Source organism: Aethina tumida, chromosome 2 (assembly GCF_024364675.1).
Source record: "Aethina tumida isolate Nest 87 chromosome 2, icAetTumi1.1, whole genome shotgun sequence".
NCBI classification, from domain to species: Eukaryota; Metazoa; Arthropoda; class Insecta; order Coleoptera; family Nitidulidae; genus Aethina; species Aethina tumida.
In genome coordinates, this window is record NC_065436.1 from 8,230,354 (window position 1) to 8,247,314 (window position 16,961).

General features: G+C 28.5%; 1 protein-coding gene across 3 annotated transcripts; it reads left to right on the plus strand.

Moving 5' to 3' along the window:
* Window positions 1–50: 50 nt before the first annotated feature.
* On the plus strand, window positions 51–16,379 carry LOC109602839 (probable ATP-dependent RNA helicase DDX17). 3 transcript variants are annotated; one of them, XM_049963817.1, is made up of 8 exons: window positions 51–199; window positions 1,204–1,723; window positions 3,854–4,392; window positions 4,446–4,507; window positions 7,072–7,131; window positions 12,222–12,470; window positions 14,287–14,877; window positions 16,031–16,379. In XM_049963817.1, exons 1-7 carry the CDS (start codon window positions 177–179, stop codon window positions 14,865–14,867), a joined length of 2,034 nt encoding a protein of 677 aa, XP_049819774.1. In that variant the 5' UTR covers window positions 51–176; the 3' UTR covers window positions 14,868–14,877; window positions 16,031–16,379. The 3 variants fall into 3 exon arrangements, with proteins under 3 accessions (XP_049819774.1, XP_049819775.1, XP_019874849.1); XM_049963818.1 differs by having other exon boundaries at window positions 14,287–14,494; window positions 16,035–16,379; XM_020019290.2 differs by lacking the exons at window positions 12,222–12,470; window positions 14,287–14,877; window positions 16,031–16,379 and adding an exon at window positions 7,433–7,806.
* Window positions 16,380–16,961: the final 582 nt, after the last annotated feature.

A 16,961-nucleotide genomic window follows, 5' to 3' on the forward strand; every position in this document is an offset into this window, starting at 1 on the left:
TTTATTTCCTGACCTGCGTACATACGACAAAACTCTGATCAATATTTGACAGAGGCCTTTCCGCCATTTTCTGTGTTGTGATGCTTTTAATTTAAATAACACTTTATTTATAAACTGTTGGAGTTTTGTGAGTTTGTGCTGTTGTGAATATTACTTAGATTACTAAAATTATTATTATGAGAGGAAGGTCCAATCGCCGGTAAGTGATTTATGTGAATATTTTGGTATACACATAATTTTTCAGTCACAATCGGTACTAATAATAAACTCGTCAAAATTCAATTAAATGTAGAAATGGTGCAATATCTAATTACATATTATCGGACTATTGCTTTGTCTTTTAGTGATAATTACAATAGGACATATTTAATATTTTTTTCTAATCAACTTGTAGTACCAGTTTCATGTTAATAAAATTTAATATTAAGAAAAATTAATAAAAACAATTGATAAAACAGCCTTACTTAAGCTCAATCATACAATAATAAAAAAGTACACAAGTCAGCAGTTATGTGATTAATGTAATGATCCTACTTTTCTATCAAATGCTTCCACCAAAGGTTGACTCTTCATTTAATTTCAGTTATAAAGAGCCTTTAAAAGTATCTGTTGCAAATTTTCACTAATCTAATTTACTGCAAAATCAGGCCATTAATCACAATGATCATTACATTTTCACTTTTTTTTAATATAAAATCAATTTGATCAGGACTATTTTATTAATATTTATAAGAAATGAACAGTAACTCTTATATTATATCTTATATTTGAATATTTTGTAGCACAATCTTTTAGACGTAGTATCCATTATTCTCTACAATGGGTCAACATGAATTTGTTAAGTTTTTAATTGAAAACTACTCTTTAATAATGTGAGGAGTTTGGGATCGTTATCTTGTTGAAATATCCCATGAAGAGGCATCTGTTATTGGGCAACTGGAAACATGATGTACATAGTATTTAAAATTTAAAATGAGTTTATTTTTAAACTTATATCAAAATTTAACGAGTTTGATTAACCCCTGTTGACTTCTTAATCATGTTAATTTGATTTCATGAATTGACACTCCTGATTGTACCGTTACTGGTGTAATTATTAAATAATAAAAACCTTGAAATTATAGTAATTCGTATTCTTTTTATAATAGTTGTGAAAGTACATTTTAAATTTACTAATTAATTAATATTATTTGCTTAAATTAGTTCAAGGAGCAGAGACCGAAGACGATCCCGAAGCCGAGACCGTGGCTATGGCGGAGGCGGCAGGCGAAACGCTGCTGGCGCCAATTTACGAAAGCCCCGTTGGGACTTGAGTCGTCTAGAACCATTCAAAAAAGACTTTTACATACCACACCCCGCAGTACAAAACCGACCCATCTACGAAGTGGACGAGTGGAGGAAATGCAAGGAAATATCGCTGAAAGGCAAAGGTATCCCGGAACCGGTGCTCTCGTTCGAAGAAGCCGGCTTCCCCGATTATGTGATGTCTGAGGTTAGGAAGATGGGATTTAAGAATCCCACTCCGATTCAGTCCCAAGGTTGGCCTATAGCTTTGTCGGGCAGAGATATGGTCGGCATTGCTTCCACGGGGTCGGGGAAAACGTTGTCGTATATCCTTCCTGCCATCGTTCACATAAATAATCAGTCCAGGCTGCAGCGAGGTGATGGACCCATTGCCCTCGTCTTGGCGCCCACCAGGGAATTAGCTCAACAAATTCAGCAGGTAACATTTGGAAGCATAAAAATACATTGAGTTAAAAATGAATTTTGGGATTTTTTTAAAGCAAATTACTATTAAGAAAATGAAGCACAAAAACTGGTTAAAATACTCACTAATAAAAAAATCAAGTACAAAAACGTGTTTAAAAATGACATTAATTATTTAAATCTAATTCTTGTTGAATGTTTTCTCAATTTTTCAATATTTCACACTAGTTGTGCCTTTTAATGTTTCAAAAATATTTGTCCATTAAGACGATTCAGTACAAAAATGGGATTAAAAATTAAATATTAATTATCTAAATTTATTTCTTGTAGACTTTCTCATAATTTCATACTAGGTGTACCTTTTAATATTTAAAAAATACTCACAAATAAGAAAATTAAGGGGCACACCTAGTGTGACAACCTAAAAAAAGGCCATTTTTGGGAATTAAAAAAAAAAAAACTAGTGAATCCATTTATTTAAAATTTTGAGGGTATATTTATACATGTTTTGAGAATACACAGTAAAATTTTTGAAATAAAATATTAAATAGTTTCAAAATGACACGCGATCTCCGGCGGCGCTAAAAAAACAAGGTCCTCCACTGCTGGAGTGATTGCAGCCTTCTCCGTTGATAAAACCTAAAAACAAAAAATTCTCGTTAAACTAAAACATATTGTCTGTACGATGACCCTCGGGCGAACAAAAAAATTAAAAATTGACAAAATGGCGGCTGTTGAAAAAAAAAGTTAAATTTTTCCCAAAATTTTGGTCGTTTTTGGCCTGCCAAAATTCGATTTTTGATCAGATCAAAAAACTGGAGGGTCATCGTATGGAGAACTATATAGAGGAGATGCAAAAAAAAATTGATAACGATCGGATCATTTGTCTCTGAGTAATCACTCCAGCAAATTCGAAAAATGCTGTTTCGAGAAAAACGGGTTTAAAGATAAAATGATCGTTTTCACTGTTATAAATGGATTAAAATCATACTTACAGCTAATCTGCTATTCCAGGCCCATATAATTCACCTTCCTCTTCCTCAAAAAATGCTTGTTGAGCTGAAGAAGCTCTTCTTCGAGATGATCGACCCTCTTTTGAACAAGCCCGTTGGCGATGATCAGCGATTCGTAATCTCGTCTCGTCCTTAAGAGCCGTATAATCTCTTGCTGCAGGTCCAACTTTTACTCCCATTACATTAAATATCTTTAAAATTGAGGAGTAACCGTCATTGAATATTGAAGTTGCAAAAAAATTTGCTAATTCAATAGTTTTCAATCCATTATGAAGGTGCTTTGGTGAAAAGTGCCAAAGTAAACCGTTGTACTTTCATTATTGTTTTGTGTATTACTACCTTTGCATCTATCAAGCAATTCATGCCCAGATAAATCTTCATAAATAGGCTTTAGACCTTTTTCAACTTCTGGATCCAGTGGGAGGTAAACGTGCTTAAACTTACTCAACATTCCTTCAGCTTCCGCGCGGCGATAAGCGCACCAACTTTCTGCGCCTTCTGGACAATTATCATGGTTTGGTTTCTCATCAGTTGAACACTAACTAACGCTAACTTACGAAGTACTCGATACAACGGTCACAATAAAACTAAATGTATCTGGCTCCGAAAATACGTGACGTGGCAGTAAACGAAAAATATACCGAAATAATTATACTTATATATTTCTGTATACCCGGAGACTCACAATAGAAACCGGAATCGTATTACAAGGGTTGGAAAAAACGGCAGACTCCGAGCAATAGCTCAGGTATATCCCGTAACCAATGCAACTATCTAACTGCCGAGCGGCTACTCTTTTAAATGGCTGTAACTCAAAAACTACTTAAGATATCGATTTAAAATTTTAGTATGTTATTTTTAAAGGTATAACCTATCGAAATATGGAAGAAAAAAAAAATCGATTTTTTGAAAATTTCACACTAGGTGTGCCCCTTAAGTACAAATATTCTTATGGAATATTTACTCAATTTTCTAATATTTCACATTAGTTGTGCCTTTTAATGTTTCAAAAATATTTGTCTATTAAGACAATTCAGTAAAAATTTAATATTAATTGTCTAAAGCTATTTCTTGTACAATAGAATCCTTTGATACGTGGTTGTATTAATTCTAAATGATTGACAATTTTTTAGGTCGCATCCGACTTCGGTCACACCTCCAGAATAAGAAACACGTGCGTATTCGGCGGAGCGCCGAAGGGACCGCAAGCCAGTGATCTGAGTGACGGCGTGGAGATAATAATAGCCACACCCGGTCGCCTGATCGACTTCCTGGAAAGCAACAGGACCAACTTGAGACGCTGCACCTACTTGGTATTAGACGAGGCCGACAGAATGCTGGATATGGGTTTCGAGCCTCAGATACGTAAAATTATCGAACAGATCCGGCCGGATAGACAGACCCTGATGTGGTCGGCCACTTGGCCTAAGGAGGTTCAAGCGTTGGCCACCGAATTTCTGAAAGATTATGTTCAAATTAACGTGGGGTCGCTGCAACTGTCGGCTAATCACAATATTTTACAAATTATCGACGTCTGTCAGGAATATGAAAAGGAAACGAAACTGAGCACATTATTGAAAGAGATTATGTCTGAAAAGGAAAATAAGACTATTATTTTTATTGAAACAAAAAGGCGTGTAGATGATATAACCAGAAAAATGAAACGTGATGGGCAAGTATTAACAAATCCAGTGATTAAAAGATACTGAGTGTATGATTTTATAGATGGCCTGCAGTCTGTATTCATGGTGATAAATCACAACAAGAGAGAGACTGGGTTCTTCAAGGTTTGTATAATGCTTTTTTGTAGGTGCTAGTGCCTTTACTTAATTTTAGTATTATATATCGAAATAATATTTAAATTGAGCTACTGTGCATAAACTAATTATAATGTAATAACAAAATTAATTTTTTAATTTATACATATCTTATTCAACAGATTCATTATTCTATTATCATTCTTATATTATTTTTATTCTGAATTTTAATCATATTAGCTTTTATTTTAATATGTAGTGTTATAAAAGCATTTTAGTGCTAATATTCCGCCACTATGTGTAATATTTGTGATATTATATGATTTTGCATGAATTGACTTCAATTTTATTGTTACAAGTGACATAAAAATTTAGGTATAGATAGTTTAAAGTTACTATATTTCGAGTTACTTTATTTTTTAATTAATATTTATAATTATAATTTTTGTGGGAATATTTTATTGTAGATTACTGTCCTTTACAAACTAATAAAAAGTATCATAAAGGACTTTTATCAAGAACATTATATAGTAATAGATATTTATAAAAATATCTATTACTATATAATTAATAATCATGAATATTTCTAAAAATTTTTATTATTTCACGTATTTATACAACATTTGAATTTTTTATTACAAATGATCATATACTTCTACATTTTTAAGTTACTTAATATAAAAAATTTGGGGATAGAATGTGCCTAAAATTGATATTTTTTATATATTATTTTTGGGTGAAGGATGTTGTAGATTATTGTTTTTTAGAAAATAATTAATAAAAATCATAAAGTTTGTCTATTTAGAACTGAATTTAAAATATTTTGTTAAATATTAAGAAACATATTATTTTAACCGATTTTTTATAAATAATAACTAGGCTGATAAAAAAAAAACATTTAGAAAATTAAATTTATTCAAATTATTAATTAAAAAATTAGTGAAGTAATTAATATTATTATCAGGTTTGACCAGAATTCATATTGAACTTTTTATTATAAATGACACTATATATTTTTACATTTTTAAATTTTTCATAAAAATTTGATTATAAAATATGCCTTAAGTTGATTTTTATATTTATATTTTTAAGGGGAAGGATGTTGTAAATTACTGTTCTTTACAAAGTAATTAATAAGTATCCTGTAGTGTATCTATTAAGAATTTTATATATCTGTAATATTTCATTAAATATTAAGAAACGTTAAGATAAATTAAATGATTTCTATAAATATTAATTAGATAGAACATTTAAATTTGTTCAAATTATTAAGTAAAAATTAGTGAAGTTTCGAAGTAATAAGTGCAATAAAGTTTACTAAATATATTTACAAAAATCTATTTGTAATTAATATTCATGAATATCATGAAAAATGTTTTATTGTTTCATATCTATGTACAATATTCGAATTATTATGAGATTTGACCTGAATTCATATTGAATTTTTTATTACAAATGACCATATATTTTTACATTTTTTAAGTTATTATAATATTTCATTAAAATATTAAGAAACATTAAGTTTAAATTAATTAATTTTCTATAAATATAAATTAGTCTGATAAAAATATACTTAAAAAAAGTAATTTATTGATTAACAATTATTTAAGTTGCTAAGTAATAAGTTTAATAAAATCACTCTAAGTTTGACCATATTCATAAAGATTTAATGTATTATATTTATTCGTTAAAATTGAATATTTTTTTAATTATGGTTTTTGGAGAACGATTTTGTATAGATTTCTTTTTTGTACAAACTGATGAATAAAAATTACAAAGTGTGTTTATTAAGGACAACTGAATTTAATATTGATAATATTTCAAGTATTAAAAAACATCAAGATAATTTAACCGTAAATTTCTGTAAATGTTAATTTATCTGTTAAAAAATATGTTTTAAGTATTAAAATTTGTTCAAATTACTTAAAAAATGAATTCAGTTCTTAAGTAATAAATAAAAATATCTATTTGTAATTAATATTCTTAAAAATTATAGATTTAATCCTTTTGAAAAAACGGTAACATCATTATCATATAATAATTGTAGTAACATTATGTTTATTCTGAATTTAGTTCTTATTTCTCTACTATTGTTTTATTTTAAATATATTAGAATCTTTGGAATCTTTAAATATTGTCTAAATCTTCCATCAGTTTTATATATTTTAAATTTTTCAATTACTGGTAAAACGGGAACAAATTATATTTATGGATTCTTCTTTGATTTTGTAAATTAGACTGCAACCAATTTTTTTATAACAATTAAAAAGAAAGAATTTAGACAATTAATTATTTTGTGATTACAGTCGTATAAATAACCCATATCCAAATTGTTTAAGAAAGAAAGAAAATAATTTTGTTACATTTATAATTTTTATACAAAACTCAAAAGTTAACAATAAGTCCTCATTAATATTTATAATTATATGTTGCAGGTAACATACTTTATGAAATAATAAATAATATTAAATATATCAACAAATATCAAAATAAACTTACTTTTATTAATATGGTTTAGTGTGTTAAAAAGTTGTTGTATAATACAAAATGCAAAGTAATAAGATTGATACTAAATTTTAGTATTTTTTCTTTAGATTTTAGGTCTGGAAAAGCGCCAATTCTAGTAGCAACTGACGTAGCAGCTCGAGGTTTAGGTATGTGCTGAAGAGTAGTATCGATAGGAATGTTTATTTAAATGAGTTATATGTGTTTTTGTTTACATTTACATTTTAATTTTGGACATGATTGGCAGGCTAATAGCGATAGTGTTGTACGACCGAATATTTTCATTTTGAATTTTTTTGTTTTGATTATTTTTAACGTAGTTACAAAAAGAAAGAAAAAAAAATTGTCGAGGGATCACACCGTTATTAAATGATATTAGCCTGTTGACCAGTGTGCATGGGAGATTGATCAGCAACAGCAAAAATAAATGGGCACTACTCTCTTTTCCAGAGGCACAGGCGTTGTTAATATAAAAACGATGACACGCCCAAAATGTCATTGTTGTGGCTGTGCCTCTCTCACGAGTCAGAGTCTCGGGGACGCCGAATGCCCCCAGTCCGCCGCCCTCGCAGTGCGTGTGTCGGTGTCGGAGGTCCTTAGGTCAGCGGCCATGTTGGAGTCTGTGGTCTAGGACTGCTGGCTATAACTTGGCCGATGGGCCAACGTCCCCGCCCTCGCCTCGACACAACGCTGCCACACCCTCGCTGTGCCGGCGCGGCGGTTGCCGGAAAAGTGGGCGCACGCGGCAGCAGCACACACTGTTCGGCCCTCCCAATCCACGTACGTCACTGGCCTCTTGGACTCGCATGCCATCGACTCTCGAGGCCCGGTTATGTACCGAGCCCCGGCATGGCCGGCCGACGTGTGCCTGCCTGTCTGCCTGCCAGTCGAGACTGTGCTCCGTTCGCACGTCTTCTTGTTGGGTTTTTTTGGTACGCAAAATTTTCTCTCTCACAAAAACACGATCCTTTCAGATTTTCGGAGCCAATTTTGTTTGTTTACTTCATATGTTACATACGAAAATAGGTAGGACTTTTGTTTATTTTTTAATTGTTTTCCACTAACAGCTTTGGGTTATTAAAGAATCACTGTATATCAAGAGGTCCTAAAGAATTCAGAAATAAGCGAAGTAACGAGGTCTTAAAACTGTATCTTTTAGTAATAAATATTGAATTTTTGCCAATTAAATAATGTTGAATAGAAAAATACCTTTTAAATAATGTCCCCAAAATATTTCAATTTAAAAATTTATTACATTTTACATGGTTTTTATTCTAGTTAGATATCTTGTTCCATTAAGTTGCATTTATGACCTCATTGTATTGTATATTTTGTATATTAATTTGTCGCTTAAGCATTCAGAATTATATTTTTTCCATTCAAGAGTTATCAGTTACATATATGGCCTCATTGTATTGTATCTTTGTATACTAATTTGTCGCCTAAGCATTCAGAATTATATTTTTTCCATTCAAGAGTTATCAGTTACATTTATGACCTCATTGTATTGTATATTTTGTATACTAATTTGTCGCCTAAGCATTTAGAATTATATTTTTTACATTCAAGAGTTATCAGTTACATTTATGACCTCATTGTATAGTATATTTTGTATACTAATTTGTCACCTAAACATTCAGAATTATATTTTTGTATAATATTTTAAACTAATGTTCCCAAAGTTTTTAATGGAAATCAATTTTAAATACATTAATTGTTCAGAACCATCATTTAAATTAAAATATGTCGTTGATAATTATTCATATTGTTTATTTATATTCACTTAAGATTCTGAACAATAGTATATTTCAGATATTAAAAATAGTAAACAGTTCATGATTTTATTGTATTTCATCGTTGATTATGATAATAATAAAAAACGGTAAGGAAGTTTGAATTCAAATCTCTCTCAAATTTTTATGTATATGGAGCATTCTATGTCAATTAGACCACCTTTGAACACAACCCCTTTGGATTTAACTGAATTGTGTTATACGCCTGATATTTTTGAGAAAATTTTACCAAGTTGTTAAAAATATGAATTTTTCAAAAATACGACGTTTATTTTTCATTGTTTTTGTTTTTATAATACTTATTCATGAGAGGAAATTGTACAGTGGTGGCAAGAGAAATATCACACTTTATTTACTATCTTAATGTTAATGTAACTTTAAACTAAATTGTTAATATTTTGTTGGGTAATCTTTGTTCATTATAACCATCTGTAAGCAATGAAATATCGACAATGGTTGTTTGAAATTAAATTTTATCTCTTCAATTCAAATTTGATGCTTTTTGATATTTTAATCGAGACTATATGTCGTACTACAAGTTTTCAATTGTTTTTAAATCCGGACTACGTTCGCCAATCGAAAATCTCAACATTTTTATCTCTTAACTAGCTTTGGACAACTTTGCTTTGTATCATTATTAGCCTAAGATACATGTAATTGGTAAATAATTATCGTTGGAAAATGGTTTTACATTATATCTCTCATGATTTATCCATATAGGGAAACGTCCATTTTACTAACAATTATTTGTAATAGTCCTGTACTATACAAGGAAAGGAAACATTCACCAAAATTCTGGAAGATAATAATTCTGAATTTTTTTTTGTTAAGACTTCTTATTGAATTTTGAAGTGAGTGTGTTGTTTCATATTTGTGTGTTGTTTTACATTTTTAAGTCACTTATAAAAATTTTAAGATAGAATGTGCCCAAAGTTGATTAATAAGAGTCATAAAGTTTGTTTATTAAGAACAACTGAATTTAAAATATTTGTAATATTTCATTAAATATTAAGAAATATTTTAACCGATTTTTTATAAATATTAACTAGCTAGACTGACTGAATATTTAGAAAATTAAATTTGTTCAAATTATTCATTAAAAATTAGTGAGGTTTCAAAGTAATAAGTGCAATAAAGTTTACTAAATATATTTATATAGATATTTCTTTGTTATTAATATTCATGCAAATGTTTAAAATGTTTCATTGTTACACATCTATATACAACATTCGAATTATTATCAAGTTTGACCTGAATTCATATAGAATTTTTTATTACAAAAAATTATATATTTTTATATTTTTAAGTTATTCATAAAAATTTGAAGATAGAATATGCCAAAAGCTGATGATTTTTATATTTATATTTTTTGGGGGAAGGATGTTGTAAATTATTGTTCTTTACAAAGTAATTAATAAGAATCCTATAGTGTATCAATTAAGAATTTAAAATATATGTAATATTTCATTAAATATTAAGAAACATTAAGATAATTTAATTTCAATTGTATTTAAATCCGGACTTTACGTTCGTCAATCGAAAATCTCAACATTTATATCTTTTAACTAACTTTGAACAATTTTTCATTATTATTCCTAAAACCCATGTAATTGAAAAATTATCATTGGAAAATGGTATCTCCATGATATGAGAAAAGGTCCATTTTACTAATAATTGTTTGTAATGGTCCTATACCATGCCAAGGAAAGGAACCCTGAACAAAAATTTTTCTTTCACCACATTTTAAAATTGTTTCTTGACCATATTTTAAAATTGTTCCTACACTATATTTTAAAATGTTCCTCCACCATATTTTAAAATTGTTCCTCCACCATATTTTAAAATTGTTCCTCCACCATATTTTAAAATTGTTCCTTCACCATATTTTAAAATTTATATTATTATATTTTATTAGGACATCATCTGATTTTGTTCTATTGAACATTTATCACTTCGAAGTACCCTTCACCAAAATTCTGGAGGATAATTTATTCATTTTTGTGCAAACTTTTGGAATATTCGTTTTTGATATCAATGGTTTCTTTACTGAAATATATTCCGACAAGTTTTGTTTATCTAATAGACAATTTGTATGACAAGAAAGGATGTCTTACTGATTTTTTCAATTGGCCTGTCAATTAAAGGTTGTTTCATATTTGTGTACTTTTAAATTTTTAAGTTACTTAAAATTTGAGGATCGAATGTGCCTAAAGTTGATGATTTTTATATATAATTTAGGGGATGTTGAGATTACTGATTACAAATTTTAATTAATTAATTAATAAGAGTCATAAAGTTTGTTTATTAAGAACAACTGAATTTAAAATATCTGTAAGAAAGTTTGAAATATTTTAACGGATTATTCATAAATATTAACTAGGCTGTATATATTTTTTAAATTTTGTGCTATTTCTCTGACCCACACTGTTTATGTACATCTTACAAATTTTATTATCATAAAATAATAAATGAAGTGTTTTGGAAAAATTTATATTTTTTTCCAATTGGCTAAAAAAATTTTAACAGAAGTATAGAGACGTATAATGACACTGTACATAAGAATTTAAGTGACATTCAAAGGGGCCTTGTTCAAAAATGGCCCACTTGGCATGTATTACCCCATATGTATAATTTTGAACTTGCTTATTAGTAAAATGATAAAATATGATTAGGGCATTATTAGTCAAGTCGGACAGTTTATACAATTTATGTTTTATTTTCAGTGTTTGGTTTTGATTTAAAAATATTTGTATTTTTATCCCACATTTTAAATTTTTATGAACCTCCATTTAATATATGTTTTTAATTCAAACAGAAAAATAGGGAATGAAACGGTTAATTTAGTTCAAGTTGTGAACAAAACAAAAATTTCTGAGTAATTATTATGTTATTTTACAACATAAAAATAAATCAAGAATATATAATTTAAAACTGTCCGATTTTCACTAGAAGACCCCATGAAGGTTGTTTTTTTTTAATTGTTTTACCTCATTTACTTAATTACATTAATGGCTTATGTTCGAAAATATCTTTGAAATATGTTTATACTGATATTAATATATCAGTAATTTAAATATATATGTATATCGTTGTATTATTAATTATCCATTTCAGGAATGTATTTAAGCAAATAATTGTTTCTATTTTATTTCAGATATTGTTATTGCCTGTTGTAGATTTTGTAAATATAGGAACAGTATTTTAAATTATGTACTTCTACAATTTCTGTCATTAAAATATATTTATTTATTTTTTACAGTAATTCTTTTCAGTCAGAATAACATCATTCAGTAGAGTTATAATTTAATTATGAATTAGTAAAAATTGAACAGATTTAAAGTAATATTATTAGGTATTATTAATTGTTATATTTGCAAATTCGTTGAAGTACGGGCAATAACAGTATGAGCCGGAACTATGTGCGCTAAAAACGTTACCTTTTACAGATGTCGAAGACGTCAAGTTCGTTATAAATTTCGATTATCCGTCCAACTCTGAGGATTATGTGCACCGTATTGGACGTACGGGCCGGTCCCAACGCACTGGCACTGCCTACACGTTTTTCACGCCGAGTAACGCGAACAAAGCCTCCGACTTGGTGGCGGTCCTTAAGGAGGCCAAGCAGGTGATCAATCCCAAGCTCCAAGAGATGGCGGACACTAGAGGATGGGGTTCGAATGGAAATTCGGGGCGAGGTAAATCTTTCTACGCAATAATCTAATTTATATATCACATTGAGAAAACGCCGCATGAAAATGAAATTAAAAACTAATCAAAATATTAACTTCTTTGTCTGTATGATCAACAGTAAAATATTCGTTAAAAATTTGTTTTTACTTTCAATAGATTATGATATATTTAGTCAAGATCACTAAATACTTAATAGTCACTTGTATTTTTCTATATTTTTATTGATACAAAAAGAACTTAGAAATTGTAATTTTATCTTAATAGTTATTAATCGAAATATTAATTTCTTTATGATATTCCTGGTTTTGTATAACCCACAGTAAAAATTTTTTCACAAATTGAAAAAACTTTAGATTCATACTTACTTCAACTTTTAAAATCTTTCTCTAAAAATTGCTTTTCTACTTTCAATAGATTATTAAATACTGAGAAAGCCTATCAAATATTAATTCTTATAACTGATACTTATATAAAATCATTTTTTTATATTAATATAGTTGATAATGAACAGTAAAATGTTTTTCTAAAAATTTACTGTTCATTTATTCTGATATCTGATACTTGTATTTTAATATATTTTTATTCAAACATCTAGAACATTGTTTATTGTTTAATGAACAGAAAAATTTCTGTCATAAATTGAAGTATTGTTTTTTTTTATTTTCATATTTTAAAAGTTCTCTCTAAAAATTGCTTCTTCTCTATTTTCAATAGATTATTATTAAATGTTTAGACACAACCAGTAAATATTAATTCTAACTGATATTTATATTGTTCTATATTTTTATTTACACAATAAGAACATAAAAATTATATTTTTATTGCTTTTTTTACTTTTAATTAAAGAGTTTGTCAAGACTATCAAATATTTAATCAAACTACAAGAACATAAAAATTATAATTTTATATAATGTAGTTATTATTGAAATATTTCTTTACGATACAAATATTTCTGGTTTTGTTTAATGAACAGTAAAATTTGTGTCACAAAATGAACTAAATTTATTTTTTTTCTTTAATTTCATGTTTTAACATTTTTATCTAAAATTGTTTCTCTTTTTTCAATAGATTATTAAATATTGATAACTGATACTGACTTTTCTATATTTTTATTCAACAACTAGAAGATGAAAATTATAATTTTGTAGTAATGTTATTAATTGAAATATTAATTTCTTTATGATACAAATATTCTTGGTTCTGCTAAATTAGTAGTAAAATGTTTGTCACAAATTGAAGTAAATTTATTTTGTTTTCTTTATTCTCAGTTTTTAAAATTTTTATCTAGTAAAGACCACCAAATACTAATTCTAATATCTGACTCTTGTATTTCTCTATATTTTTATCCTAACAGCAAGAACCTAGAAATTATAATTTTATAATACAGTTTATTAGCAACTTTTATTAAATTACAACTGCTTGAAACAATATTAAATCTATATACATACAAATTATTAAGGCAAACATATAAAGATAAAAAATTTAACAATCAATAAATTATTATTCATATAATCAATCAATAAAAAATAATTTAATAAGTAAGTATTTTTTAATATAATTTTAAAGTTTTAACGTTTATTACTTTGGAATTTTATAGACATTATGATTGCTGTTGAAGATAGTTTTCTCTAAAACAAAAGAGATGTAATTAAGTAAAAATTTTTACAGTTCAATTTGAAAAAACAAAGTTAATTTTACCTTTGATTCAACAGTGCGTTTGAAATTTTTGAAAAAATTAGATAATATCTTGCTATAACTGTAACTAAAATTATTTTTAAAAGGAATATGTTTATTATATGCCCAATTTTTTTACGTTATAAGGGAGAAACCGATGGGGAAGAAGCCGAAACGGCGGCCAACGTTGCAACAACCGCTCATCGTCACGTTCCCGGTCCAGGTCGCCACGCAGAAACATGCGACGAGATCGCAGCAGGTCGAGAGACCGCAACGGCAGACGCAGACGTTCACCACCACGTAGCCTTAGCCGATCGCCACAACCGCCCACATCGTCGTCCTCTAGATCAGGCAAGTCCACCACCACAAACAACATGACCATCAACAACAACAACAATGGCATGACGGGCAACAGCATGGTTGGCGGCATCGCCGCCCGCACTATGGCCGGCCCTCCGCCGATGCCGGTGACCACTTCGGTGCCACCGCCGTCACTGCCACCGCAACAACAACAGAAACAGCCTTCACTGCCTCCCCCTCCTCAGCCGGTGCTCGCGGCCTACCACCACCATCAGAGTCTACCCCCGCCGCCCCCGGGCGCTCCCTACGGCGCCTATCAACTACCGAATGGGGCAGTGTTTTTCAACGCGCCGCCTCCGCCGCCGCCGAACCAGGGGGTTGCCGGGATGTACTTTCCATACGCTCCGCCACCTCCCGCACCTCGTTAGATTGCGCAAGGTTTGTGTGGACTCTCTCAGACTCGATTTCCTTAGTTCCAGAATCAGCGCTCGCTTTGCGTTAACGGCGTTCGGCACGATAAATATGTATTATTCTTCGTAAATATTAATAAACGTCAGGACAAATTATTTTAAAGGGCAATAAAAAGTATTGTATTTACACAATTGTTCCTTGAAATAGGTGAGCTTATCTTGCTTTTGCTGTAAGAAGTGTCATTTAATTGGGATATCTTTAGATACAAATTCAATCAGATAGGGTACAAACACTGCGCATGCGCAGAAAATAAGTATTCATTATATATGTGTGTTTTTGTATATTATAAGTATTTATTCATTTATTTTTAATAGGTCTTCTAGTCAATATTTAATAAATGTTTGTTTTAATTAACTTATATTAAGTTAGAAAAATATTTATTTTCTTTAAGGAATGTTTTTTAATTTACAATTTGTTTCAACATTTAAACTAAAAAGTTAAATGAACATTAAATTTATATTAATTTATTGTTGTTAAGAAACATTACATATTTTATTTACAGATTATACACATTCTGATAATATACTCTATATTCAGATTAATATTATTATTATTTCAATTAAAAGTAAAACAAATTACATTAAAAACAACGCCGTTTTTCGCGCCGGGCTCTGATGTTTTATGCAATTTTTTATTTTCATTTCAAATTTTTATTTTATTCATGTATTAGTTTAGTTAGTTAGTTTAGTCTTTGAAAAACTTATCTGTATGTAACATTAATATTATAGATAGAATTGCCCACATTAATATATATTCTATATATTATTACACAAAAACTTAATTCGCAATAATTATTTTTATTCAGTCTATGTGGGTCCACATTAACCTTGTAACGACAATCCAATTTAATTATTTATTCATTATAGCTCTTAATTCTGAGGCATTTTAATTTGAGTCTCAGAGTTTTTTTTTTTTTAATTCAGAACCAAATTGGTGACAGCAATCTAATTTGGGAAATCGGTACAAAATCAAGTTAGTTAATTTAAAATTTTATTTTGCCAGTATTTAGAAAATATTTATTTTTCTAAATATTATTGCACTGTTGAGTGTTGAATTATATTTTTATAAAAAAAGTTCAGTGTTTGGCGTTTATGTTACTAATTTGTTATATTTGTTGCAGGAAGCAGTGGATATGGGGATAGACGAAGAAGATAGCTAAATTATTGTTTAGAAGAATCTCATTTGTATTATAAGATCAAATATTAGTTTAGAATGATTAATATTGTATTTAAAATACATTGTTCAAATGAATTAGGTTGTTAAATAGTGCAATCTAGTTTATAGTACCAATTTGACTGAGAGATTGTACTATATTAATTATTTATTTGTAAGTTTAATAATTTTAGCTTTTGGTGGATACTTTTATGAATTTTCAATAACGTGATTTTCTTAAAAAAATAAGTTCACTAAGTATTAAATCTTATTTATACCTATCTTATTGTTATATGTAAATAAATTATATTATTGTATTTGTTTTTTTATTTACTACAATTTCAAAAATTTTCGGAATCATTTCCATCCAAAATTCATAATATGGGCCGTAATCTATATGAATATTTTAAAATTTTTGACACTTTAATAATTTTTAGATAACACTTCTTTGTTGATATGAAAATGTTATTACCTAATTAAAGTGACTAAAAATTTCAAAAATAATAATATCAACTTTGATAAAAAATATTAAACTGCATACAAAACCTACAATCATAATTTCTGAAACAAAATTATCAAAAATTCTTATGATAGTATAAATAATAGACTAAATTATTATGCATACAGACATCATATTAGTAAATCTTCTGTTAAGACACATTCTTTACTCTAGCTGTAAGAACTGTTAATTATTTTAAATATTTTTGGATACAAATTCAACTAGAAAGTGTACATACATTATCTTTACATTTTTTATAGGAAAGACCTTATATATGTACATTTTTCTATATTGTTATAAATATTTATTTTTTTAACAGGTCCATATTTAATAAAAGTTTGAGTTAATATATATCAAAATACTCTTTGACTTTATTTATTTTTTTTTATTGCGATTTGTT

Excerpts from the sequence above, each read along its gene's own strand:
- LOC109602839 (XM_049963817.1), top strand. The coding sequence starts at position 177 with ATGAGAGGAAGGTCCAATCGCCG. Across the intron at positions 4,393-4,445 it reads AGAAAAATGAAACGTGATGG|ATGGCCTGCAGTCTGTATTC; the intron begins GCAAGTATTAAC and ends ATGATTTTATAG. Across the intron at positions 12,471-14,286 it reads GAATGGAAATTCGGGGCGAG|GGAGAAACCGATGGGGAAGA; the intron begins GTAAATCTTTCT and ends TTACGTTATAAG.